At 39.9% G+C, this 27,331-nt stretch overlaps 1 protein-coding gene and 1 pseudogene across 6 annotated transcripts in view; both read left to right on the top strand.

Annotated features, from left to right (window-relative positions):
* Positions 1-983: 983 nt before the first annotated feature.
* FBXO34 (F-box protein 34) overlaps positions 984-27,331 on the top strand; it is an 82,509-nt gene continuing 56,161 nt past the window's right edge. Inside the window, exons 1-2 of one of the 6 annotated variants that reach the window (XM_054716041.1) lie at positions 984-1,426; positions 24,194-24,335. In XM_054716041.1, the coding sequence (XP_054572016.1) occupies positions 24,328-24,335 (8 nt within the window). In that variant the 5' untranslated portion in view covers positions 984-1,426; positions 24,194-24,327. Of the gene's footprint in view, positions 1,427-1,763; positions 1,785-1,806; positions 1,873-2,086; positions 2,163-3,721; positions 3,763-24,193; positions 24,336-27,331 lie in introns of those variants that run through there. The other 5 variants (XM_054716042.1, XM_054716047.1, XM_054716043.1 and 2 more) reach the window with 5 other exon arrangements.
* On the top strand, positions 18,740-18,852 carry LOC114230688 (U6 spliceosomal RNA; annotated as a pseudogene).

The raw sequence follows: 27,331 nt of genomic DNA, 5'->3' as shown, positions 1-27,331 counted from the left end.
AAGAAGAGGACATGTCTGATTATAATGGGTCATAGTAAAGAGTTCTGATTTTATGATAAGAACAAGAAGAAGGATTGGTGGGCTTGGGGATGGTGTGTGATGAGCTGCTTTCCTTTGCCTGTTATATTTTAGTACTTGGAATGCAGTAAGGTTCTCAGCTGGATTTAATTCCTTTTGTGCTATAACAGTTAGTGGGGTATGCAAACCTGCGTTCTCCTTTTGTGATCCACCCCCCATCCCCCACCCCCGTTTCTTAAGGTAGTATTGCTGTCTTGGCTTCCAGTCTCTTAAGCACAGCTCTTAGCCCTCCTAGTCCTCTAAGAAGCTGCAACCTCTAGCTTAGACCTTGTGTTCCCACATGAGTGGCTTCAGGCTACAGGGTCTGTGGCCTCATCTGGACTGTCACATTTGGTCTTACTCCACTGACCATGGAGAAAACACCTCCTGGGGAAAATCCCACTAGAAAGACTCTTCCTCTAGGAGCAGGCCACCTTAATCTCGTCCCTCTTCCAGCTCCTTAGTGTCAAATGGTCTCACTGTGGCACACCATCCCCACCCAGGACTCCCTCCTGAGGGCCTGTGGCCTGATGCACACTGTATGGGTCCTCCTGGCATCATTTCTTGGGATCATTCCCAATGTATGAATGGAGAAATAGAATCAAGGGAAGGACTTGCCTAAAGTGGTTTCACTGCCTTATAGTCCTATCTTCTTTCTCAAAGACCAGTGCTATTCTAAGTGTGACCTGCTGGCCAGCTGCAGAGCAAGTCTATTGTCAATCTCAAAGTTTACGTATGTACTGGTAGGTATTTCTGCTATGGTTTGCATAGAAAAGAATGACAGTCAGAGGGACTCTCCCAACTCCTTCATTTTACAAATGAGAAGTCAGAAGCCCAGTCATCCAGGCTAGTAGCAGAACCAAAATTGGAACCCAAGTCAATAGGATTTATAATACGTGGTAATCTAATACCATTTATAGCTCCAGGTGCACCCACGAGTATTAATAAACTTGTCACGTTTGTTGACTAAACACTGGCATTACTGCCATTCCGGTTCGCCCCAAGGTCTGATTGCTTTCCCTGCAGGTCGTGCTGGAGCTTTCACGCTTCGCCACCACTTGGGGGCCCGCAGATGCTTCGCCCCACTCCTCACGCCCCACCGGCCGAAGTACCACACAATGCCCGGCAGGGGGCGCTGCGATCACCTGGCCCCGCAGCCCCTCCCTTGGCCAACCGTCGATTGGGCCGGCGCGTGACGTCACGCCGTTTTAGCCAAACAAATAGGATTCGGGGCGAGCGTTGGGCTTCGCCGCGCCGCGCTGGGCGCTCGGTCCGCCTCAGCGGTGGGGAGCGAGCCAGGCCTCCTGCCGCCGCCGCCGCATCGGGGTGTGCAGCCCCGGGCCAGGCCCGGGCCGGGGCAGGAGCGCAGGTGGGTCGGGGCCGGGTGGCGTGGCGCTGGGGCAGCGCGGTCGGGGTTCAGCGACGGCCACCGTGGCCGTTCCCCGCCCCCTCCCGCCGCTCGCCTGCGCTCCCAGGACGCGGGGCGGGTGGGGGCGGGGGCGCGCCCGCGGGTCCGGGGCGCGCGGCGCTGCAGGCGCGTCTGGGGCCGGAGTCGGCGGCCCGCACCTCTTCCCGGGCCGGCCTCCGCCCGCACGCGGGCCCGGCGCTGAGCCGCCCCCGCGGGCCACGGAGGTCGGGCGGACCGGCGGGCGGGAGCGGGGTCCAGGTCCGGGCTGAAGCCTAGGAGACTACGGATAGGCCGTGAGGAGGCAGCGGACCGGCGGCCGGTGAGGAAGTCGGGCCCCGGGTGGGGGTCGCCTCGCGCGGTCGCGCCCGCTTGGGCTCGGCCACCCTGCCCTTCCCGCTCCAGCGCAGGTGAGCCGGCGCCGGGCCGCAACCTTCCCAGCTCTTTCGCCTCCGGGCTGGCGGAAGTCGGCTGCGGGCCGGCTCCGGTCGGCGATGAAGTCACGGTGCTGCGGGTCCGCGTGCCTCTGACGTCCGGGAGGTGGACTGTGAGGTCACCGCAGGCCCTGGCCGGGACCTTGACGCGGGAGGGCGCCGGGTGGTTCCGGAGCGGGGAGAAAGGAAGTTCAGTCTCCTGTGGCCGGGAATCGCCGTGGGTTTGAATCGAAAGTTGTTCGATACCAGCTTTTTCCCATTTTAATGTAATAGTTGTCAAGTTCTTGAACTTGGGGATAAGACACATTTGACTTAGAAACAGCTTCATCAGAAGGTCTTTTGGGGGTGTGGGGAGGGGGTGTTTCATGTAAACGCCTTTCAGGAATCTAAACTCATAGTGTGGTGGTTTGTTGATAGGAATTGGGGGTGGGGGTGGGGGGGGATAGATCTAATTTGAGTGCTGGTGATTCAGTTGCCTTACTCTTTTGCTAGACAGTTTGGAGATCATCTATCTGCTAGTTGTGATTTTTGTTAGAGAAGGGCCTGGAAGAGGGAGAGCAGATCTTTTTATTACTGTTTTTTATTTTTGACATTTATCTTTATTGTTGAAAGTAATACAGATGTACCATTCCTGGCTTCCCCCTCTTCTCCCCCCTCCCCCTCATTGACCCCTTCCAGCCCGCCCCTGACCCCTCGCCCCAGGCTTTCACAACACTATTGTCTGTGTCCATGGGTTATGCATATATGCGTCTAAGTTCTTTGGTTAATCTCTTCCCACCAACCCACCCCCGCCTTCCCTCTGAAATTCGTCAGTCTGTTGTTACATGTTTCTGTGTCTCTGGATCTATTTTGCTCATCAGTTTATTTTGTTCTTTAGATTCCACATATGAGTGAGATGATGTGATACTTGTCTTTCTCTGACTGGTTTATTTTGCTTGGGAGTAGATCTTAAATGAACGTTTCCTATTGTGAGGAGGAGGGTGTTGGAATTAATCCAGTATTCTTAAATAATAATTACCTGAAGATTTAATTCATCCAGCTTGTCCCTGCCCCATGCTACCATGGATAATTGAGGGTTTCCTCTGGTTAGAGCTCAGCAACAAGCCTTTTTCTTGCTTTCTTACTAAGGCTGGGCCATAACAATATACATAATACTATCCCAGGACTGCTTGTCTGGACATGTAACTTTTTGTCAGTGGTGCTTTCAAATATGAAACTATAGAATTTTTTAAAAGTTTCTTGGTTTTCTTCCAGAGCTTTCGAAAGAGATCAGAGTGGAAGAGAGGCTAGTCATTTGCCATTACTGACTCACTCCAGGTTCAGCTTTATCAATACTTTCATCCTGTCTTCCTCTCTGTAGAATCATTTACTAGAATCTAGTTTGAAAGGTAGATGGTTTAAAATTAAAGCGCAATTACAATTTCGTGTTTTCAATAGGAAGCTTGGATAGGAATCCTCAATCCTTTTTCACTGACCTTGACTTGTAAGGTAGGTTTTTTGTTGTGGTTAATACTTCTTTCAGGCTCTTTATAAATTATTGATAATGTATTGTCTCTCTGGAGTTTGCATCAACATGTAGAGGAAAGTTATGCTATACCTATTAACTCAGGAAATGAGAACAAAATTTTACCCTCATTAATTACTCTTAGATTTGACTGGAAGTTCACAAAACAAAGCTTTCTTATAAATCTCATTTTGATCCTCACCATATCTTGGAAATTCAGCAGCATTGTGTGTACTCCTGAGAGTTGTTGTTGTTATTATTATTTATTTATTTTTTTTTTTAAAGAAATTGGGAATTGTATGGTGACAGTGCTGAGCGAAGGTTCTGAAGACATTATTTGTTTGGATCCTCGGGACTGATAGGTACTGCTGATATTGAGGCTGTTAATCTATTCTTTATGATGAAAGGATCATGGCAAGATATTATATAATGAAGTTGAAAGAGATACAAAAAGAACCCTTGCATGTGTCTTTTCTGGGTGGCCTTTCTGTGCCAGGCTACATGGCTCTGTAAATTAAGTGTACTGGTGTAAATGGGAAGGGACGAAGTCAGACTAAATGCGAGTTGAAAGGTAAATAAATGATGATAATAAAATAGCTCCTCCCTGGCAGTGCATTTCAAATAGAGGGGGAAAATGCACTGCCAAGGAGGAGAAATTTTTATTTTTCCTCATGGAAAACGAGTTAATAGGTAGAGAATGAATGTCTGTGTATTCTATGTGACTGAGGAACAATGACAGTTATAAAAAAACCAGATTATGCATATAGTTGCATAACCTTTTAACAAGTCATAATTCTTCTGAAACATTTTTCCGAAGGATGTTTTTCACCTAGGCCTTGCTGTTTTAGGTCTATAAAGCAGCTTTTACTTATAAATGGAAACTTATTTAGGATCGGGCTTATTATTATTTTAAAATATTTTGTCATTATCCAGTTTACAGCATTTGAAGGGACTAAATCAAATAGTAGTTAGTGATATAGCATTTTTCTGACAGATAAAAACAAACAAGATGCAGAATGAAGTGCTAAATTTTAGAAATTCTTTAGGATATGTTTATTGGGTCAATTATTCTATTAACATGTAGAATTGAAATTCTTATACAAACTTTCTAGTTTATTTTCTAAGCTTAAAGTTTATGCTAAGCCAGTTTAATATGGTTTTGATATTCTAGTAAACATATTAACAACAACAATTAACTTGTTTTAATATTTTGGGGGAGAGAATGTACTAATCGTTAGAGACATCATTTGGTGTTATCTTCCAAAATTTGCAGCTGTTCAGAAACAGATACTTGAGGGAAGCTACTAGGGTCTAATGAATGCCTTCCTTGTTAGGTCATGTGTGACAAAGGCAAAATTCAACAAGTGCATAATCTGCAGTCCTTTGGAAACAACAACAAAAAGAACAGATTAGCTCCAAATGCATTTAGGTCATTTGGAAATTGAATTCCTGTCAATCCTTATCTTTGCATAATTTATCTTCTCCTTTAGTTCATACTTATGGCATTTTGAAGCTGATGAACTTACTGTGCTATCTGAGAGTATTAGTGATTAAAATGTAGGTGTTTCTTAGTGATAGTTGTTTATCAAACTTTCATTTCCAGCTCCATCTTCTATTTAGCTCCACTGAAGAGGCTCCAGATCTTTTCTTTGGAAATCTTTACCTTCAGAATCCTATCACATACATTTACTATCCTCAACACAATGTGGGTATCAATGTGAAACTAAGCTACATATGTGTTTTATATTATCAGGCATAGGGTTCATTCATCTAACAAACATTTTTTGAGTACCTCTATGCCAGGTACAATTCACGCAGATGAATTGTCCTTACTGCAAGGACATTTTGTTTTAACATTTCTTTGCTATGGAGGACCATGATTCTAAGGGGCCAGAATTGGACCAAGAGGATAAACCATTTATATTATACCAATGGCCAGAGGTCTTGTCTAAAGGCTGATTTAAGGATGTATTAAAAGCTCAGGTAAAAAGAATAGCTAACAGATTATCAAAGCGTCTAGAATCCATTATTTGAATTATCCTAGAATAAATGGAGTTTTAAGTGAGTGAGTTCTTTCTTTGAGGCAAGAATAAGCACTTGAGGCCAGAACTAGTCTATATATGCAGTCTAAAATTGGAGGTAGAGAGAAGAGGAACAGTCTAGACATCCCAATCTCAAAGGCATGTATATATATTCTTTGTCAATCCTTTTCTTTAATTGACAAACTTCTGAAATATGTGACCCTTAATTTCCACTATTTGCTTTCTTAACATTTTATAATGAAAACTATATAGAAAAGTTGCAAGAATTGTTTGTATATTGAATACCTAAATATCCACAACCTAGATTCTGCAATTCATATTTTATAGATTTGCTTTTCTGTATCCATCCTATCTTCCCTCTCTTCTTCTATCCATTCATTAATGCATCTCATTTTTGTTATATTTCAAAGTAAGTATACTTTATGCCTAAATACTTCAGAATGCCTATCATAAACTATTTGTTTACTAGTTTTTTAGGTAAAATTTATATACTGCAGTAAAAGTACAGGTCTTATGGGAAGCATTCCCTTAGTTGGGATAGGTTCATACATCTGTGTAACCCATAACCTTGTCATGCTATAGGACCATTACCATTACTATAGAAAGTTCCTTCATGCACGTCCAAGTCAGTTTAACTTTTTAATCTCCTGCAATCTCACCTCCACCAGTATCTTCTGAAACTACCTGCTCAAAGGGCCTGCTTTGTTAGCACATTTGGGTGACATTTTGTTAGGTAATCAGAATATAAAGAAATCAAGAATACAGGCACTGTTCTCTCTGTCTCTGTCTCTGTCTCTGTCTTTGTCTCTGTCTCTCTCTCTCTCTCTTTCTTGTTACTCCTCACCCAAGGATATTTTTCCCATTGATTTTATAGAGAGAGTGAGAGAGAGAGAGAGAGAGAGAGAGAGAGAGAGAGAGAGAGAGAGGCTGTATCTGGTTTGGCTCAGTGGATAGAGTGTTGGCCTGTGGACCAAAGTGTCCCGGGTTTGATTCCCATCAAGGGCACGAACCTTGGTTGCAGGCTCATCCCTGGCCCAGGTCTTGGTTGGGGCATGTGCAGGAGGCAACATCGATGTTTCTCTTTGTCTTTCCCTCTCTCTTCTAATCCTATCTAATAAAAGAGTAATATGCAGATTGACCATCACTCCAACACACAATATGGCTTCCCCCATGTGGTCAACGATCCTGCCTCCATGTGGACACAAGATGGCCAACGCAAGATGGCCAGCAGGGGAGGGCAGTTGGGAGGGACCAGGCCTGCAAGGGAGGGCAGTTGGAGGCGATCAACCCTGCAGGGGAGGGCAGTTACGAGTGACCGGGCCGGCAGAGTAGGGAAGTTGGGGGCAAACAGGATGGCAGGGGAGCAGTTAGGCATCAATCAGGCTGGCAGCGGAGTGGTTAGGGGGTGATCAGGCTGGCAGGCAGAAGCGGTTAGGGGCAATCAGGAAGGCAGGCAGGCGAGCAGTTGGGAGCCAGCAGTCCTGGATTGTGAGAGGGTTCCCAGATTGGAGAGGGTACAGGCTGGGCTGAGGGACCCCCCCCCTCCGTGCACGAATTTCGTGCACCGGGCCTCTAGTCTTCCTAATAAATCAATGGAAAAATATCCTCCAGTGTGGATTAACAAAACGAGAGAGAGAGACATCAATTGGTTGCCTCCCCTACGTACCCCAACCAGGGCTGGGGATCGAACCTGCAACCCAGGTATGTGTTCTTGACTAGGAATCGAACTTGGGACCCTTCAGTGCAAGAGCCGATGCTCTAACCACTGAGAAACACAGGCCAGGGTGGCCTGCTCTCTTTAAGCTTATAATTTAGTTTGGGTTTTAGTTTAGGTATTGCCAGAGAAAAAGCTTCCTAGGTGTGGTTCTTGAATTGGGCCTTTATTTTAGAGTCCAGATTTATTTATTTTTAATGGACTGTGATTAGAAGTTATGATGTAAAGGAACAGTTGTAGACAAGGGTGGTTGGGATCCAGTTTTGGGAGGAGTTTGAGCATTATGCTGTACCCATGATAATTTAAATATTTTTATTGATTTTAGAGAGAGAGAGAAGGGAGGGAGGGAAAAGAAGAAAGATCTTAAGCATTCGTTGGTTGATTGACTCTTGTATGTACTCTGGCTGGGGATCGAACCCAAAACCTTGATGTATAGGAACAATGCTCTAACCAACTGAGCTGTTTTTTGAGGAGGGGAGTAATGTGAAAAACTGATCTTTCAGTTAAATTCTTACCCTCTTTGTCATCTTTGGGATTTATTTGTATAGAAGACCTCTTCATCTTTTAAATTCTCTGCTCTCAGTTCTTTGCCTCTGATTTCTCAGCGTTGCTGATAATTCTCTTCCAGATCCAAACTATCTAAAGCTTTGTTCTTGACTCTGTGGTATTTCTTGTAATCTTGCCTTACCTCTTATGGCTTCTCCATTATAATTCTTTCCAGGTTATGCCTACATCTGTATCCATAAGCTGTTAACTCTTGTTAGGTTCCTAACTTAATAAAATGTTTCTTTTTGTATATCCCTATTTACTTTAGCAAGAGCATTTGCTCTAAGTAGTTGTAGCAAATGGGATTTATTGGGAAAGGAAGATATGTAAACTTTGAGTGGACTGAATGGACAGTTTAGACTAAGTTTCTTAGAACAAGAAAGATACTGCAGAACTTGCCTGTTGCCACCATGGACCATGTTGTTGAATCAGAATGCTGCTGCCACCATACTTTGGCAGAAGTTTAACTTCCTTAGACAGAGCCATCATTATATATTACTTTCTGTCCTCCATTGGCCACATTTATGTCATACGTAAAACCTCAGTTTCAAGGGCATCTGGAAATTGTAGTTTTTAGTTGTCCATCCTCTATGACAGGAAGTACATATGAGAAGAGATTGTAGTAAGTACTGAGTGAATATTCAGTACACTCAGTTTGTGAAAACTAAACTAATTTTCCTCAGATCCCCTCAATGTGACAAAGTTAAATCTTTTATAATTTTGCTGTTTCAAAGCACAGACTTAGGTCTATTATTCTAGTTTCTTAACCCATTGTGGACGGATCACAAGAATTTGCCAGCTTTGTTTAGTTCCACTTCATATTACACAGTGTTTTACAAAGTATCATACTTTAAAAAGATATTAGCTTGTAAGAACATGTACTAAATAACTTCAACATGTAATAACTTCAGAATGCAATGGGTATTTAATTTTAAAGTGTGCCTTTAACATTTATGTAAAACATTTTTTTGTGCTGGTTCAATAGAAACTTAACTGGCCACTGGGTAAAGCTAGCAATAAAACTACTGGTCCGCAGTGTGTTAAGATAGAAACAATTGAAATTAACTGTACCATTTAGATTTTTTATATTGTGATAATAACAAAAAACCCAACTCAATTTACTGGCTGAAAAGTCCAAAGGTGAAGCTTGATCCACTTGTACTTATGTGATCAGAACCTCATCTTCCTCTTCTTTCCTTTTTTGAAACAAAGTCTGCTTCTATGGGGTGTTGGTCCCTTTGTGGTTACAGCATGTTTGTCTGCAGCTCAAGTCCCACATCCTCATGCCATGAATTTCAGAGGAGGGGAAGAAGAGTGCTTCTACAGAAGCTGTAGGGCAGGACTCCTGATTATTTTGCTCCAGAGACCCCTTTGGCTTATAGCACCCCCTTTCTGAGTTATATTTTTTTAAAAATGAAATACACAGGACTACAAAGAAAACAGTTACATTAAAAAAATATATTTGGCTTCCCGTCGAGATGGTGGTGTAGGTAAATGTGGTACTTGCATCCTCCCACAACTGCATCAAAATTACAACTAATCTACAGAACAGCCATCATTCAAAACTGTCTGAAATCTAGCTGAACGGAAGACCTACCACTAAGGATGTAAAGAAGAAGCCACATTGGACATTCCTCATAGAAATACTTCTTTAAAATATATATCTCCTCAACAAGGGAAACAAGGGAAAAAAAATGGGACTGCATCAAACTAAAAAGTTTTTGCACAGCAAAGAAAACCATCAACAGAATGAAAAGATAACGCACTGAATGGGTGAACAAGTGTTGGCAAGGATGTGGAGAAAAGGGAACCCTCATGCATTGTTGATGGAAATGCAGATTGGTTCAGTCATGGTGGAAAGCAGTATGGAGTTACCTCAAAAAATTAAAAATGGAACTGTCTTATGACCCAGCAATTCTGTTTCTGGGAATTTTCCTCAAGAAACTGAAACACTAATTTGAAAGAATATATGCACCCCTATATGTTCATTGTAGCATTATTTACAATAGCTGAGATTTGGAAGCAGCCCAAGTGCCCATCAGTAGATGAGTGGATGAAACAGCTATGGTACATATACACAGTGGAATACTACTCGGCCATAAAAACGCAGAATATTTTACCCTTTATGACAGCATGGATGGACCTGCAGAACATTTTGCCAAGTGAAATAAGCCAGTCAGAGAAAGGCAAGTACCATATGATTTCACTCATGTGGAATTTAATGAATAAACTGAACTAACAAGCAAAATAGAGACAGACTCATAGATAGCAGTCTGACAGCTCTGGTGGAGGGGGGCCCTGGGGAAGGTGGGTGGAGGGATAGCAAAAAACAAAAAAAACCTCATGGACATGGAATACGGCGTGGTGATTGTGGTGGGTGGAGGTGGAAGAGGGTATAGGGGGATAAATGGTGATGAGAAAAAAAATAAAGGGTGTTTAGAAAGGAATAAAAATTAAAGAAGAAGCCACATTGAAACTGGTACAGGGAGCAGAGGCGGGCGGGGGCATGGAACAGGCTGGTCCAACACCCATATGTGGCAGATAAAAACCAGGAGGACTATCTTGGCTGCGGAGGTCCCTTGTAAGGAGCAAAGGGTCCTAGCCCCACACCAGGTCCCCCAGCCCAGAGTTCCAATGCCAGGAAAAGAAGTCCCCATAACTTCTGGCTGTAATATCCAGTAGTGATTGTAGCTGAGTGAGATGGCAAGCTGCTGGAGTCCCAGGCAGTTTTAAAGGGTCTGAGCACAAACTTACTTGGGCTTACTCCCTCTGAGTTCCAGCACTGTGACAACATGTCAGAAGGCATTGGGGACATATGGAGAAGAACTGTCTGGAATCAGAGCGAGAGCTGGGGGCAGCTTTCTCCTAGGCAGAAGTGCTGGCAGAGGCCATTGTTCCTTTTGAGCCCTTCCCCCACAGAGCCAGCAGGCAGGTACCATATCTGAGTCTCAGTCAACCTATCACTGTTTGCCCCACACTGGTGATTCCTTGAGACCCCCAGCCCCACCCAGTTTGTGGGTCCATTCATGCCATTTCCAGTGGCTTTTCCATGTAATGGCCAGTTTTGGCTCATGCTTCAGATTTTCCTAAATTCTCTCAAACAAGCAGCACCTGGCCTCGGTGTGCCCTGTACCTCTCACTAAGTGGTCCCAGGCCCAGTATTAGTGGCAGCCCCCATTGGTTGGAAGCTTTGCTTCACCTGGGCACCTCAAAGCCCAGCACAAGTGGCAGGCATCTGCAGCTTGCTTTCTAACTCATGCTAGGTGGCCCCAGGCAAAACAGGGTTGTGGCTGACCTTAAAAAAGGACATGGAAACCATAAAAAAGAGCCAGTCAGAAATGAAGGCTACACTAACTGAAATTAGTATTTTATAGGGAATCAACAGTAGAATAGCTGAGGCAAAGAATAAAATCAGTGATTTGGAATATAGGAAACAACACACAATGAGAAGAGCAAAAAGGAAAAAAAATCCAAAAGAATGAGGATAGTGTAAGGAGCTTCTGAAACAACTTCAAGTGTACCAACATTCATATCATGGGAGTACCAGAAGGAGAAGAGAGCAAAGAAATTGAAAATCTATTTGAAAAAATAATGACAGAAAACTTCCCTAACAAGTCCAGGAAGTGCAGAGCGTTCCAAACAACATGAACCCGGCAGGCCCACACCAAGACAATCATTTAGAATTGAAGGACAGATAAAGAGCTTCCCAGAGAAGAAAAAGTTGAAGGAGTTTATCACTATCAAACCAGTATTACATTAAATGTAGGGTCTTTTTTAAGAAGAATAAAGAAGATAAAACATATGAACAATAAAATGGCAATAAATACATACCTATAAACAATTGAATCTAAAAAAATAAATGACCAAGCAAAACAGAAACAGACTCATAGATACAGAGAACATTTTGATGGTTGCCATATGGGAGGGGGGTTGGGATGGGTGAAAAATTGAAGGGATTAAGAAGTACAAATTGGTGGTTACAGAATAGTCATGGGAATATAAAGTACAGCATAGGGAATATAGTCAATATTCTAATAACTATGTATGGTGTTAGATGGTACACGATTTATTGGGATGATCACTTAGTAAATTACATAATTACTGGAGTAGATACCTGAAACTAATATAATATTGTATGTCAACTATAATTGAAAAATAAAAAATGATTAAAAAAAATCCCAATCCACACCAATATAACACAAAGGATCAGATTGTCAGATCGATCATGAATTAGAACTCTTGCCCAGTGTCAGGCTTCACTAATAATTTCTAGGATAGGCAATCAAGAAGCAGATCTAGGACATGGGCTGCTGTGTGACGTGATTTCCCATGATCTTATCGTGGTTGATCTCTTCTGAGCCAGTGAGTTGCATGTCTATTATAGGAAGAAAGTACCTGAGAGCCATCCTTAGCTATATGGTTTTTCTTCTTTGACTTATTAGTATACAAAACATTTGAGAAAATTCCTAATGATTGAACTATCTTTGATTTGTCATGGTATTTACCATTTTTACGTGTTCTGAAATTTTTAATAAAATCCTGGATTTATAGTAAAAAAAAGGGGGGGGAATAATATATAGGTAACAAAATTATTTTTTAAATTATAAGATTAATATGTGCTTCTTTATTAAATAATATTTTAGTCCAAATAATATTAAATAATATTCTTTATTAAATAATTAGTCCAAATAAGTCTAATAAATTCCAAGTAATGATGAACATTGTTTGGAGGTATAACTGAAGATCATGTGATAGGAAAATATCTGATTTCTATTGGTGACAGTGACAGATATTGCTAATATTGTGGTCTGGTGACTGAATTCACAATGGAAGGAAATGCCGAATTTCAGTTGGAGGTTAGTAAAGATATTTTTCCCCTTCATCTGAGTTTATAGATACCCAGAATTCTATACCCAAACCCCTTGTGGGGAGTCTGTGAGCCACAGCTTAAGAACCACTGCTGGAAGATAGTTTATTTCTCCAGAAGCCCCAGCAAATGTCTTGTATCTCATTGACTTTGGATTACATTTCTGACATTTTTGAACCAGTCACTGAGAATATGGATATCTGTTTGGTTTAGCCAGCATGGGCCTACCCCTGGAGCTGGGGATGGGGTCATTGTTACCTAAGCAGCATGTTGGGAGAGAAGTGAATTCACATCCAGGGGTTTCTGGATGCTGAGTAGCAAATAGTAGCTATCCATTATGTCATACTTAGTCCCCTCTCCCTTGCACTCATAGTTAACCAATTATTAAAGTTTTAGTGAGTTTTTTACTTGGATTTGTCTTTTCTGATCAGTCACTCTTGGCATTCTAGGCCTCCAATATGGAGTATGTGTGATAGTCCATTGGGTTGCAAAAAGAAAAATATTAGAACTATTTATTTTTCTCGTCCTTTTAGTATTTATTTTTGCTTTTGTTTATTCTCTATGTAAAATATAGTACTAGAGGCCCAGTGCATGAAATTCGTGCACTGGGTTGGGGAGGGGGGTTCTCTTAGCCCAGCATGTGCCCTCTCGCAGTCCAGGAGCCCTTGGGGGTTGTCTGACTGTCTCGGAGGTGGGAGAGGCTCGCACCACCGCCACTGTGCTCGCTGTAAGCCCGGCTTCTGGCTGTGTGCACTGACCACCAGGGGGCAGCTCCTGCATTGAGCGTCTGCCCCCTGGTGGTCAGTGTGCATCATAGTGATGGGTTGTTCTGCCATTTGGTCGATTTGCATATTAGCCTTTTATTATATAGGATAGGATAAAAATTAGTAGTACAGTGGTGTATACACACACTCATACACATACATACATACACATATTTATGGGCACATGTTAAAATTGTTTTAAATCATGGGAATGGGAAGTCAAGAAAGTTGAGATGACCAGAGAACAGTGCTGTTCAGTAGAAATATAATGTGAGCTACATGTAATTAAAAATTTTGTTAGCGTCTTAGCTGGTTTGGCTCAGTGGATAGAGCGTCAGCCTGGGGACTGAAGGGTCCTGGGTTCGATTCCAGTCAAAGGCACATGCCCGTGTTGTGGGCTCTATTCCCAGTAGGGGGCATGTAGGAGGCAGCCAATCAGTGATTCTCTCTTATCATTGATGTTTCTTTGTTTCTTCCTTCCTTTCTGAAATCAACAAAAATATATTTTTAAAAAATTTCTGTTAGCCACATTTTAAAAGTAAAAGGAAACATCTAAAAATAATTTTTAATACTATATTATTTAACACAGTATATCCCAAACATCATGATTTCAACATGTAATCAATATAAAAATGATTGAGATAGTTTGCATTCTTTTTTCATATAAAGTCTTTGAAATTCATTGTGCATTTTACACTTAAAGTTCATCTCAGCTTAGACTGTGTGATATTTCAGGTGCTCAAAAGCTACATGTGTCTAGTGGCTTCTGTATTGGATAGCACACATCTAGACCAGTGATCATTCTGAATTTAGATTTCTATAGTTGTCTCTGTTAATAGTTTTCATAAATCTATTACTTGCCCTCTTTAGTCTTTTTCTACAGTTGCCAGGTAAATTGAATAAAAATTCTACTGGGATGTTACTCCCCTGCACTAGGTTTCTGTGGCATTATGTATATATGTGTATATATAATATATATATGTATATATATGTATATGTGTGTATATACTAGTATATATGTATTTGTATATACTAGTGTATATATATGTATATATGTGTATATACTAATATATATATATATGCACACATATATATATATATATACATACATACACACACACACACACACACACATATATATATATAATATTTATTTCAGAGAGGTAGAGAGAGGGGGAGAGAGATAAGAAACAATAATGAGAGAGAATCATTGATTGCCTGTCTTCTGCACACCCCCCTACTTGAGATCGAGCCTGCAACCCGGACATCTGCCCCGACCAGGAATCAAACTGTGACCTCCTGGTTCACCTGGTTCATAGGTAGATGCTCAACCATTGAGCCACACCAATCGGGCCGTGGCATCACATTTAAAAGTAGCTCTTAAGACTTTTTGTAAGATGGTGCATCCTATACTCCATCACATGTCTGTGGGATTGCCTGTGACAAATCTGGTGCTCAGTTAGGCAGTTTCCTGAGCCTTGCTTTCCCCTTTCCATTTTTCTAAGTGTAATCATCCATTATAAGAAGCCTGTTACAGTAAAACCTCTTTGGACTCTCCAGCCCTTCTGCAGTCTTTCCATTTCCTGAATTCCTGTGGTGTCTATTGAGTACTCAGCCAGTTAGCACTTCATTATACAGTATATTGTTGTTTATTGTTAATTGCTTCATGTGTATTAGTCTTATCTCCCCTACTAAATTTACTAAATTCTAAGCTTCGTATCTTTTGTTCCCAAATTGTAGACACATAAAGGCTTAGCTTTTTTTCCTTTTTAAAAAAAAAAAAAATATTTTATTGATTTTTTTACAGAGAGGAAGAGAGAGGGAGAGAGAGTTAGAAACATCGATGAGAGAGAAACATCGATCAGCCGCCTCCTGCACACCCCCCACTGGGGATGTGCCCGCAACCAAGGTACATGCCCTTGACCGGAATCGAACCTGGGACCCTTAAGTCCGCAGGCCGACGCTCTATCCACTGAGCCAAACCGGTTTCGGCAGCTTTTTTTCCTTATCTTTAGGAGCATACCTGGACTATCCCTGGGTTTAAATTTGTAGCTTTAAGTTCTGTTTTTTTAAAAAATTCTGTTTTGTTTTCTACTCTGCTGGTTAACTTAGACACCTTCTAGCAGATTCAGTTGTAGGAGTTTGTGTATTAAAATGTTCATTTGCTTCTTGAAAATTAAAAATATTAATATTGTTTATGAAGTATTATTTGTATTGGTAAAATCACTCTTGGAACAAAAGTATTGATTATCTGGAGTTTCTGAAGGTGAAATTTGAGTTTAACAAGGAAGTCTCAAAGGACACATTTGCTCTATTGTCTAGGAACCAGGAGAGGTAAACTTGTTTCCCAAGTAGGGCAAGAGATTTTATTTCAAGTTCAGTCATCAGAATTATTCTCTGTACTTTCTACCCACCAGTCACTTTAGTCTGTAGTTCAGGCAGTCTTCGCTTTGATGAAGATTTCTACCTCCATGACAGTGCTTTAGCTTATTTGGGATACTGCAAATAGGAGTATGAAAATGGATCCTGAAAATAAGTCCAGAGAAGGTCATAGGCTTTATGCTTTAGGGATCCTATCTTTCACTTGACATTTTCTATGCCTGTGTTTTATTTAACACGTTATATGGTTAGCTTAGTAAACTAGTTATACACTAACATTTTTAACTTGTGGAATTTCAAGGCCTGTTTATTATTCATTTACTTTAAAAAGTGCAGTGTATTTCATATGCCAGGCACTATGCTAACCTCTGTCACTTTTTATCTTTGCACTATTTTACAGAACCTTTATATAGTCTTTGGTAATTAGTAGCTTTTATTTAAGAATTTATTTTTTTGTCTTATTTAACACCTTGTGGGGTTTTTCTCCCTTTTTGGAAAATATCATTAATTGATTATTATTAGTCCAAATAAATTAAAACAACTTTACATTCTAGTTTCACTTATTTATAAGACTATAGTATAAAATATTCTTACACTTAAAAATTATAGTATAAGACATTTTAGAAGTACTGAACATGTTACCATTTTATTTCTGAATCTAAAAAATGAATGATTTTATTTTCTTCTTTATTAGACTCTGTATTCCAGATTTTCTCAGTCACTTAAGATATTCTTGAGTTTATTACCAAAAAAATTGTTTGATTCTTATTGTAGTTGTTATCTTGTTTTACTTTATGAATCTACCTTGTCTATCCTGCTTGAATTTTAATTATCTTATTTTAGTAGAGAATTAGGAGTTGTAAAGCTTCTTACAAGTATTGTTTCTTTATGGAAGTCTCCTGGATTTCCCCTCCTATTAAGGGACATAAGAAGGGGAGCATGGCCAGGCTAGTGTGCTTAGCGGTTGAGCGTTTACCTATGAACCAGGAGGTCATGGTTCAATTCCAGTCAGGGCATATGCCCAGGTTGTGGGCTCGATGGAGGGGAGTAGGGATGCCGTAGGCAGCCGATCAATGATTTTTTTCTCTCATCGTTGATGTTTCTCTCTCTCCCTCCCTCTCCCTTATAAAAATACTAGAGGCCTGGAGTACGAAATTTGTGCACAGGAAGGGTCCCTAGGCCTGGCCTGCAATCAGGGCCCATCTTCCCCAGCTGCCAGCAGCTGGCCCCACCCCCTGCTGCCGCTGCCTTGGTTGCCCTTTGTGTGTGGGGCGACGGGCAGGGCTATGAGGGCCCCCAGCGCAGCCTGCATCAGCTGCCACCCACCACTGGTTCCTGGTTCCCCATCAGGTGATCAGAGCCTGCCTGCTGGGGCGAGGGACTGAGAGGTTGGCTGGCAGGCCCCGATCAGGTGATCAGGGCCTGCGGGCTGGGGGAAACTCCTGCATTGAGCGTCTGCCCCCTGGTGGTCAGTGCGTGTCATAACCAACCAGTCATTCTGCTGTCTGGTTGATTTGCATATTATGCTTTTATATACATAGATAGATATTTAAGCCCTAGCCAGTTTTGCTCAGTGTATAGAGCATCAGCCCTTGGACTGAAGGGTCCCGGGTTCGAGTCCAGTCAAGGGACATACCACGGTTGCAGGCTTGATCCTGGCCCTTGTGTGGAAGGCAACCAATCGATGTATCTCTCACATTGATGTTTCTCTTTGTCTCTCCCCTTCCCTTCCACTCTCTCTAAAAGTCAGTGGAAAAATATCCTCAGGTGAGGATTAACAACAACAACAAAGAAGTACTAGCAAAAATACATTTTTTTAAAAAAGAAGGGGAGCATGCCTCTTTAAAAGGTATTATTAATGCCGAAACCTGTTTGGCTCAGTGGATAGAGCGTCGGTCTGCGGACTGAAAGGTCCCAGGTTCGATTCTGGTCAAGGGCATGTACATTTGTTGCGGGCACATCCCTGGTAGGGGGTGTGCAAGAGGCAGCTGGTCGATGTTTCTCTCTCATCGATGTTTCTAGCTCTCTGTCCCTCTCCTTTCCTCTCTGTAAAAAGTCAATAAAAAATATATATTTTTTAAAAAAGGTATTATTAATTTTGAAGATTAAAATCTGCTTGCCAACTCATTTGTTGGACTACTTAAATATTATAGTTTTATGTGTCCCCAGTGTTTCCAAGCATTTCTTTTAGCAAACATTTGATGAATCTTTCTCTTGTTTAATGGGTCTGATTTAAATATATGTTACCTCTTGACCAGTCATATAATCCAGTGGGAGTTCCTATTGAAAGTCTTAAGATTTTGGCTTCTTGAGTCAGTCTCCTAAGGACAAGTCTTACAGTTATTAACTAACCTTTGTTTTCTACAGAATCAAGTAAAAATTTGTTAGAATCAAATTTTAGAAATTTATATCTTTGTTATGCTATTTATATTTAATTTTTTTTAGAATAACATATGAAATTAATTTGATTTGTTCTTTTATTCACCTCCAAATTGATCATTTAGTAGACGTTAGGAGAAAATTTTTACCTTTTCTCTTCACAATTTAAAAAATATAACAAGCATAATTTCCCACCTTTCTGCTTGCAAAGCATGGTTAGTTTTAATGGTTTATTAAAGTAACAGCGATACCATACCATGCTTTTCCTTTTTATTGAATTTATTGGGGTGATACTGGTTAACAAAATTATACAGGTTTCAGGTGCACAATTCCATAGCACATCATCTGTACACTATATTGTGTGTTCACACCACAAGTCAAATCTCCTTCCATCACCATTTATCACCTCATGCCCTCTTCCACCTTCCCTCCTCTTCCCCCTCCTCCCCAGCAATCCCCACACTGTTGTCCCTATTCATGAGTTTTTTCCTCAATCCCCCTCAGCCGCCTAACTCCTCCTCTCCCCCATCTATGGTGTAATGTTCTTGGTAGATAGTTTTTTTTTCCCTGTAGAAGAAAACTATGTCAAGTATTCGTCAATGACCTTCAGTATAATTACTCAGTTTTCTTTAAGAAATTTGCCATTTCGTACTCACTTCAGAAGCACATATACTAAAATTGGAATGATACAGAGACGATTAGCATGGCCCCTGCACAAGGATGACATGCAAATTTGTGAAGTGTGTGTGTTCCATATTTTTATTAAAAATAAAAAGGAGCTTGCCATTTGTGTTGTATGCTTATAGTGTAGACATCTTATTCAGAGAAGTAAAGCTTAATTTTATTTCCTTGTACATTGCATTCTTTATAAACTGTTAGTGTTCAGTTCATTCACCAAATGTTAATTGTGTGCCACTTCTGCATTTGAATGTTCATTTAGTCTATATTGCCAAAATTCTACTTTATAGGATAATAGAGATAACTCTATTGGAAAATGTAGTCTTTGCCCTTAGGAGCATTTACTTTGTGGTGTTTTTTTTTTTTTTTTTTGAAAGGAAAGTATAATTTATATGTACAAACAATAAACCTGATACAGAAGATGGGATTGGGACAGACCAAGAGTGAGTGTGAAAAGAGACTGGGAAAGGGGCAGCAAGAAAGTGAAGGGGCTGTGAAGAGGAAGTGGGGGGATCGCCATGCAAACTGCCACTCTCCCAGCCCCTCCTGGGGAAGCGGATGTGCGTGCCCGTATCCCTAGCCTGCTCTTCATTATTTCAGATGCATTTACTTTGAAGGGATGAATGATTAGTGTCTATGCTGGCATGTACTCAGAGGCCCCAAATGAAATTTAACACTAGTTATTAGGAATTTCTAAAGGGTTAGTGATTTTGTTTGTAACCCTCCAACCCTGTTAGAAATAATTTGAGGTTTCTATTATCAGCCAGAGGATGTAAATGATGTCCCCTTTCTGGGCTTAAATGTTTGTATTTATCACTTCACAGGTTTTTTGTAATTGAAATGGATCCGTAGATGGCTGGTGGCCTCTACTCTAGGATCTGGTTAGTCATCATCTGGCATTGTTGTGAGAAAGGGCTTTCTTAATCCAAAATTTTATGGATTTCTAAAGTGAACATTTTTCATTCTGTGCAATTTAATTGTTACAAACTGGAATATAACATATATACACTAATCATAGGCAAAATCATATACAAATCATACACAAGAATTATACGAATCATATGTAAAGGTATATGTATGTGCAGGCCAAGACTTGGGCAACCAATACAAAATTAAACGGTCTATTGAAGAGTGCAGCAGATTTTGAGTAACTCTTGTTATATTGCTTATACCATGAAATAAGGTAACAGGGTTTATATATGCAGATTTTAAAATAGTGTTAAGAAAAGAAAACCACCTAAGGTCAATTTCATAAATTTCTAAGAAAGTCTCATTTTATTTCAATTTCTAACCTGATCCATACTTTCATGTTACTTTTTTTTAACTCTTCATAAGCTATACTCTTCTAATGAGAAAAGGAACCTTTGGTATGATTCCTTCAGCTAATCAAAGAAAAGCCTTGTTGGCCATTGTTGGCTTAGCTAGCTGCTCGTTTGTTCTTCACTAAAGCTGATAAGAGATATATGATATATATTTCTAGCCGTAGAATAACCCCAGTGCTTCTCTTTTTAATTAAAAGTTTTCTTGCCTTTTTCCCTTAAAAGAGTTCTCAGTACTCTTCTTCCCCATCCCCCCCTGCTCCCTTTCGGCATTTTAAAAATTCTTTTGTCATACCTGTGTCTAGTGGTTCTTGGGGGAATTAGTTCAGTGTGGGATCATCTTGAAACTAAAGTCAGTATAAGTCGTCAAGTCATTAAAATATTCATATACCAAAAATTGGAAAAAATTAAATGGAATATTTAATAGGCTTAATAGACATTTATTTTTTTGAATAAGTAGTGTGTTCAAAATGTAAAAGTGCAAAAAGTAAGTTTTCTTGTCCAGCTGCAGTAGCTCTGTTGGAGTGTCCTCCAGTGCACCAAGAGGTTGCCTGTTGATTCCTGGTGAAGATACATACCTGGGTTGCAGATTTAATCCCGAGGTAGGGAGTATATGGAAGGCAACTGAACAACAATGTTTTCTGTCTCTCTCTCTCCCTCTCCCTCCCTCTCTCCTCCTTCCTCCTCCTCTCTAAGCATGTCCTCAGATTCTTCTGTTTCTCAGGCACACTTTTCCTCTTATTGGGGGCAACCAATTCTATTCTCTATACCTTAAAAACAACACCACCATAAGTGGTAGCATATTCTGCATATTCTTATCTTGCTTTTTTCAGTTGATTATGTCATCTTTTCATTTTTGTATATGAAGAGTGTATTAGTGTTAGAAAACCTAAACCAACAGTGGGTTCAACAATGAAGTTTTTTTTTTTTTTATAAATTTGGTTTGGGTCAAGACCTGTTAATCTTTTTTTTTTTTTTTTAAATATATTTTATTGATTTTTTTACAGAGAGGAAGGGAGAGGGATAGAGAGCTAGAAACATCGATGAGAGAGAAACATTCATCAACTGCCTCCTGCACACCCCCATGGGGGATGTGCCTGCAACCAAGATACATGCCTTTGACCGGAATCGAACCTGGGACCTTTCAGTTCGCAGGCCGACGAACTGGCTCTATCCACTGAGCCAAACCGGTTTTGGCAACAATGAAGTTTTAAGTTCAGATAGGTGGTCTAGGACTGGTATAGCACTGGAGGTGTTGCTTTCTCTTTTTTTGTTTTGAGGCATAATGAATACAATAAAATGCACAGACATTAAGGAGTTTGATGGATTCTGACAGTGGTTCAAAACAAAGGCTGCAAGCAGGCGAGAGAGAGCTCTCTAGTCTGTCTTCCTGCCAACCCTCCATCTTCCCCCCCCACCCTCCCACTTCCCCCAATTACCTGGGCTCTTTCTGTACTATTCTTGCATCCTCATTGACCTAGCTGGATCTTCAGCTTTGGCAACCTATTCTAAGATGCAAGAAGGGGCAGAGGTTACATGCCAGCCTGTTTTTATTTTTACAGGAAGATTTCTAGAAGCTGTCACTTTATAATACTTCCAATTATGTTGTGTTAGCCAGAACTTAGTGTCCCTTCTGAATGCAAGGGCCGTTGAGAAGTGGAGTCTTTACTATCTTTTTCTATTAGAAACAATCCTGCATTGAATAACCTTGTTATAGGTTGTCTTGTGGAATAAATTTCTAGAAATGGAACTGTTGGGTCATAGAGTATTTGGAGTTTGAGAGTTCACCTATTATTGAACAACTTTGTTGACACTGTTTTTGTATTTGCTAATTTCATAGGTAAAACATGATGATTAGGATAGCTCTAATATGCCCCCCCCCATAAGTCTTGCACCTACCTTACACTATATATAATTATTATAATATTCTTGACTATATTCCATAGCTGTACTTGACAACCCTGTGACTATTTTATAACTGCCAATTTGTATTTCTTAATCCCTTCATCTTTTTCACCCAGTCCCCAACCTCTGCCCTTCTGGCAATCATCAGTTCGTTCTCTGTATCTATGAGTTTTGTTTATTTTGTTTTCTTAGATTCCACATAATAGTGAATTCATGTGGTATTTGTCTTTTTATGACTTATTTCACCTAACTTAATACCCTCTAGGTCCATACATACTGTCTCACGACAAGATTTCATTCTTTTTTTATGGCCGAGTAATAAATAGTCCATTGTATATATGTAGCACATCTTCTTTATCCATTTGTCTTTGGATTGGAGCATTTAATCCATTTACATTTAACATAATTATTTATAGGTATGTAGTTACTGCCATTTTATTGTTTCCTGATTGTTTTTGTAGTTCTCTGTTTCCTTCTGATTCTCTTGCTCTCTTCTCTTGTGTGTTGATGACTTTCTGTAGTGTTGTGTTTTTTATTCCTTTCTCTTTATTTCTTGTATATCTCTTGTAGATTTTTGATTTGTGTTTACTATGTTCTTCATATATACTAAGCCATGTTGATAGCGGTCTGTTTTAAATAGATGGTCGCTTAAGTTTGAACACATTTTAAAATCACTACCATTTTTACTCACCCCCTCCACATTTATGTTTTTGTCATTATTTTTTTTACTTCTTTTGTGTGATTATGTGTATCTCTTAATTTACTGTTGGAATTACACATGATCTGCCTACTTTTGCCTTTAAACCTTTGTACTCGCTTTAGTGTTTATTGATCCAGTGCTTTTATTACATGTTTGCTTTTGTCAGTGAACATTTTTTTCTTTGCAATATTTTCTTATTCATATTTTTAGTTTTTGTTTTTTTTTTTCATTCTTAAAGAAGTCCCTTGGTTTTGTGGTGATGAACTTCAGCTTTTTCTTGTCTGGACATTTGGTTCTTTTTATAAAATATTTCTTGTGGTTCTCAACTTTCTAACCTTTTACTTCAGTTGCTAAGGGGACTCAGATAAATTATATAAAGTATATTCTGCTAAAGTTCTAATTTTTATAGAATAAATGTTTTTAAAATGTGTTTTAAACTTTATAAGCTTTTGGTTGGGACTTGAAGAAAAATTCATAGTAATTTCCTATGCAACCAAGTATTATTATGAGCTGTACTTGTATTATGAACTGTATTATGAGTTAACTGCCACAATATTTTGAATTTAATTTAAAAAGTTCTGCCGTTTGTGTCGTCTATAGACGCTTATGGCGTACAAATGGTTAATTTTGAAGTGGGAAATAGCATAAAAAAGGATGTATATGCATATATTTTTTCATACCACATGAGAGCAAGAGAATCAGAAGGGGATAGAGAACTATAAAAACAATCAGAAAACGATAAAATGGCAATAACTACATACAGACACTGCTACCATAGCACATGGCATAGCACCTACCTAGTGCTTGGTAAATCACCTTTTTCCTCTAATTGAAGTGAATCTCTGGAAGGTAGTAGAAAAATTAGTAGACTACCTTCAAGGGCATGGGGGAGTACTTTTGAAATGATCGCCTATTTAGGTAAAGAAACTTAATAAGGGGCCAATTACTGTGCTCTACAGATAGAGACTTTGAGATACTTTTAGTGCAGTATCATCCCACTTTATCTGGAAGTCAGATTTCTGTAAATCTCTGTTTTGTGTTTTTATTTGTTTTTGTTTTTTAAAGCCAGTTTCCCATGACTTACCAGTAGGCCAAAGAACAGGATATACTAGTATGTATTTCTTGTACTTAATAAATGGGCTTTGAAGTCAACCTCAGGCCCCTTCCTGAGGTCTTCCTGGTTTAGAATAGGAGATGGTGCCTAGCACATGGTTGGTGTTCAATAAATATTTGTTGCATGAATATTTATAAATTTCTCTTCTTTGTTTTTGTTTTGCTAGCACAGATATTTTGGGGAGGGCAAGGGGATATGGTTAAGAGAATAATAACAATAGGTGATGTTTTGCTTATTTGTTAGGTAGTGTTGGCATTGTGAATTAGCTAGAAATGCATTTGCCTTAGGATTTACATTGGCTGTTCCCTGTGCCTAGAACACTATTCTCTTAGATAAATTTTCATTTCCTCACCTCCTCCAAATCTCTTCTTATATATCACCTCAAGGAAGCCTCTGTTGAGCACCCTGTTAAAAATGGCAACTGCTGCCCTGGCGGCTCAGTTGGTTGGAGCATTGTCCTGATGCACCAGGATTGTGGGTTTGATCGCCGCTCAGGGCACATGCAAGAATCAACCAATTAATGCTTAAGTAAGTGGAAGAACAAATCAATGTCTTTATCTCTGTCTCTCCCCCCTTCTTGCTTTCCCTCTCTAAAAAATAAATTAATTAAAAAAAAATTTTTTAATGGCAACTGCTCCTCTCCTCACCAACTTCTAAGTTCCCTTACCCTAGTCTATTTTTAACCCCATAGCAGTTGCCTCCTTGAAACATATATTGTCATTTATTTATGATTATTATTTACTAGTAGCCCTGTGCACAAATCCGTGCACGAATAGCTTGCTGCCGCTTGCCTCTCACCGTCCCGCTGCTGTTGGTAGCTCTCTGCTGCTGGTAGCTCGCTGCCCCGCCCTCCTGGAGCTCCCCCCTCCCCCCCATAGCTTGCTGTTCTCCACCTCCCACTTGCTTGCTGCCCTGCCCCCTCCTGTAGCTCTCTGCCCCCTGTTTGTAGCTCACTGCCTCACCCTCCTGCTGATCTGATGTGGTCGTTACGCCTCAGGGCATAACGGATAATTAGCATATTCCTCTCTTATTATATAGGATTTTCTCTTTCACTGCCAGAGTGTTATTATTATTAGTTCCTTGAGGGCTTGAACTATTTATTTATTCACTTTATTCAAGTGCCTCATAGGTGCTCAACAAACATTTTTTGAATGAATGAAGGTAGGAAAGTAACATGTGCGAAAGTTAGCTATAAAATAATTTACATTTAAAAATATATTTTAAAATATTATTTCTATTATTTTTAAAGTTTTGCTTTTGAAGACCACTGTGTTCCATAATGATACCAAGGCAAACAGCCGTGCGAAGTTTAGGGACTCTATATTCTCTTGGTGGAAAAGGAACTGAGTTTTGGCTTGAACTACATCATCTGCCTCAAGCCCCTAACATCTTTTTTTTTTTTTTTCTTCCTGGTGAAGTTGCTTTTCATAGCCTTCAGTGGTGGTTTAGTTAATAAGAAAGAGTCTCTAGGGTTGAAGGAAATCCTCCCTCCCTCCCTTCCTTGCCTATTTTATGTGCATTATCATTTTTAATCTTTTTGTTAATCCTCAACTGAGGATATTTTTCCCCCATTGATTTTTAGAAAGAGCGAAAGGGAGGGGGAGGGAGGGGAAGAGAGGGGAGAGAGAGAGACATTGATGTGAGACACATCAATTGGTTGCCTCCTGCATGTGCACTGTCCAGGCTGGGGATAGAACCTGCAACCCAGGTACCTGCCCTTGACTGGAATTGAACCAGAGATACTTCGGTGCTCAGGCCAATGCTCTAACTATTGAGAAACACCAGCCAGGGCTAATTTTTAATCTTTATAACAACCAATTGAGGCAAGTATTCTTGTCCCCCCACTTTTTTTTTTTTTTTTGCAGAAAACTGAGTCTTAGAGGTTAAGCAGCTTGCCTAGCCAGTAAGTGTGTTGGAGGTGGAATGCCAATCAAAGCAATTTGACCTACAGAGGAACTTCCCTACAAATGCCTTCCTAGGAGAGCACCTAGAAGAGCACATAGAAGAGAAAAAGAAATTGGAAACAACTTAGTGGAACTCTAATGTCACAAAGAGACCTTTTATCTTTTATTTGCTCCAGTTTCCCATGACTTAACTAGATTGAATGAGGCCACTGTGATTGAAGTAGTAATATTATGTTAAAGTTAATCAATGCTAAATTAAATAAAGTATATTTGAAATAAAACTAGAACTGGCTCTTAACCAGATCTTCTTACTCAGACTTAGTTTAGCTCAAGAGAATTTAGCTTAACTTGGGGGCAGAATGTGTATGTTCTTCCTTCATCTTCCCTAAAAATTAGATTCAGCAGGAGGGCAAAAGTTATAATGTGGCTGTATAGGAAGTATACTTTAGTGGAGGAGTAGAGGGGTAGACAGTAGGTTGGTTTTGCTGTTTTTCTAGATTTTTAAGAGAAAAACTTCCCTATGATTTGTATAAAATTATATTAATAGAAATAGTCATTTATTCACTGCCTACCACACAAAATAATTTAGTTTCAAATTTCGATTAGAAAATTCTGATTCATAATGTGAATTACTTTTTGTACCTTAATGAGCTATTTGTCCATTTTTTCTTGCAAAATGGCATATTTTTCCCTTGCCATAAAAAATATTCTGCTCTGTTGTAAAGAACCACAGACAATACCTGATTTATCTTCAGTGTCATAAATTAATTTTAATTTCAGTTTCAAAACAATGTGATTTAGAGGAGTAAATTAGAATCTACAATTGTAGGAAATTATGGGTAAGGATACGTATTTACATGTTGAAGCCAGAAATGTGCTTTGCGTAGGAAAGGTGTAGGACACTATTGTGTACATGGCTATTAGAATCATTTTATTAAAAAAGAAAAAATCTCCAAAGCAAGACATGAGGTACTTTTTTGGTGATATATTGAGACTGTTTTCTGACTTGAGTTGATCATTGGTGAGAGAGTTTCCCTTCTAGGTTTCTAGAACTGTGATGAGAACATCATAATTAGGTACTTTTCTTGATACATCCAATTACAGTGGGATGAAAATACTGAAAAATATTTTTTCTTGTACACTTTTTTTTTTGCCTTTGAAGTAGCCAGCAAACACTTCTTTCTCAAATACATGTTCATGTATGGTGGTGGTGGTGGTGGGGGGGGGGTGTAATGGTTTAGAAGGGTTTATGATGAAAGCAATAATCCCCTTCTCCCACTCACACCTCCCCACCTCAATTCCCTCTCACAGGGAAACAAGTTCAGTTATTCCTATGTTTGATTCTTCTAGTGATAATCCCCCATATTAATATGCTTATACTTCCATTTCTTTATTTGTCAGTTTTAAACATTATCGGTTGGCTTTTTGCAATGATAGTAAAGATTTAGCTCCCATTTACTACCTGTCAAGAATGGTAAAGAATCTGAGATTTGACTGTCTAATCAAAGGTAATGAGTTAGCCTGTCACAGCTTTATGGATGCTGATAGAAGACACAGATCTTGTGTTGGTGGAAGGCCCAGAGGCAGAGATGAAGTACAGTATTACTCAGAGCAATAGCA

This window comes from Eptesicus fuscus, chromosome 5, assembly GCF_027574615.1.
Source record: "Eptesicus fuscus isolate TK198812 chromosome 5, DD_ASM_mEF_20220401, whole genome shotgun sequence".
NCBI lineage: Eukaryota > Metazoa > Chordata > Mammalia > Chiroptera > Vespertilionidae > Eptesicus > Eptesicus fuscus.
Note: the sequence above shows the minus strand (reverse complement) of the source record. Positions and strands in the feature narration are given on the sequence as shown.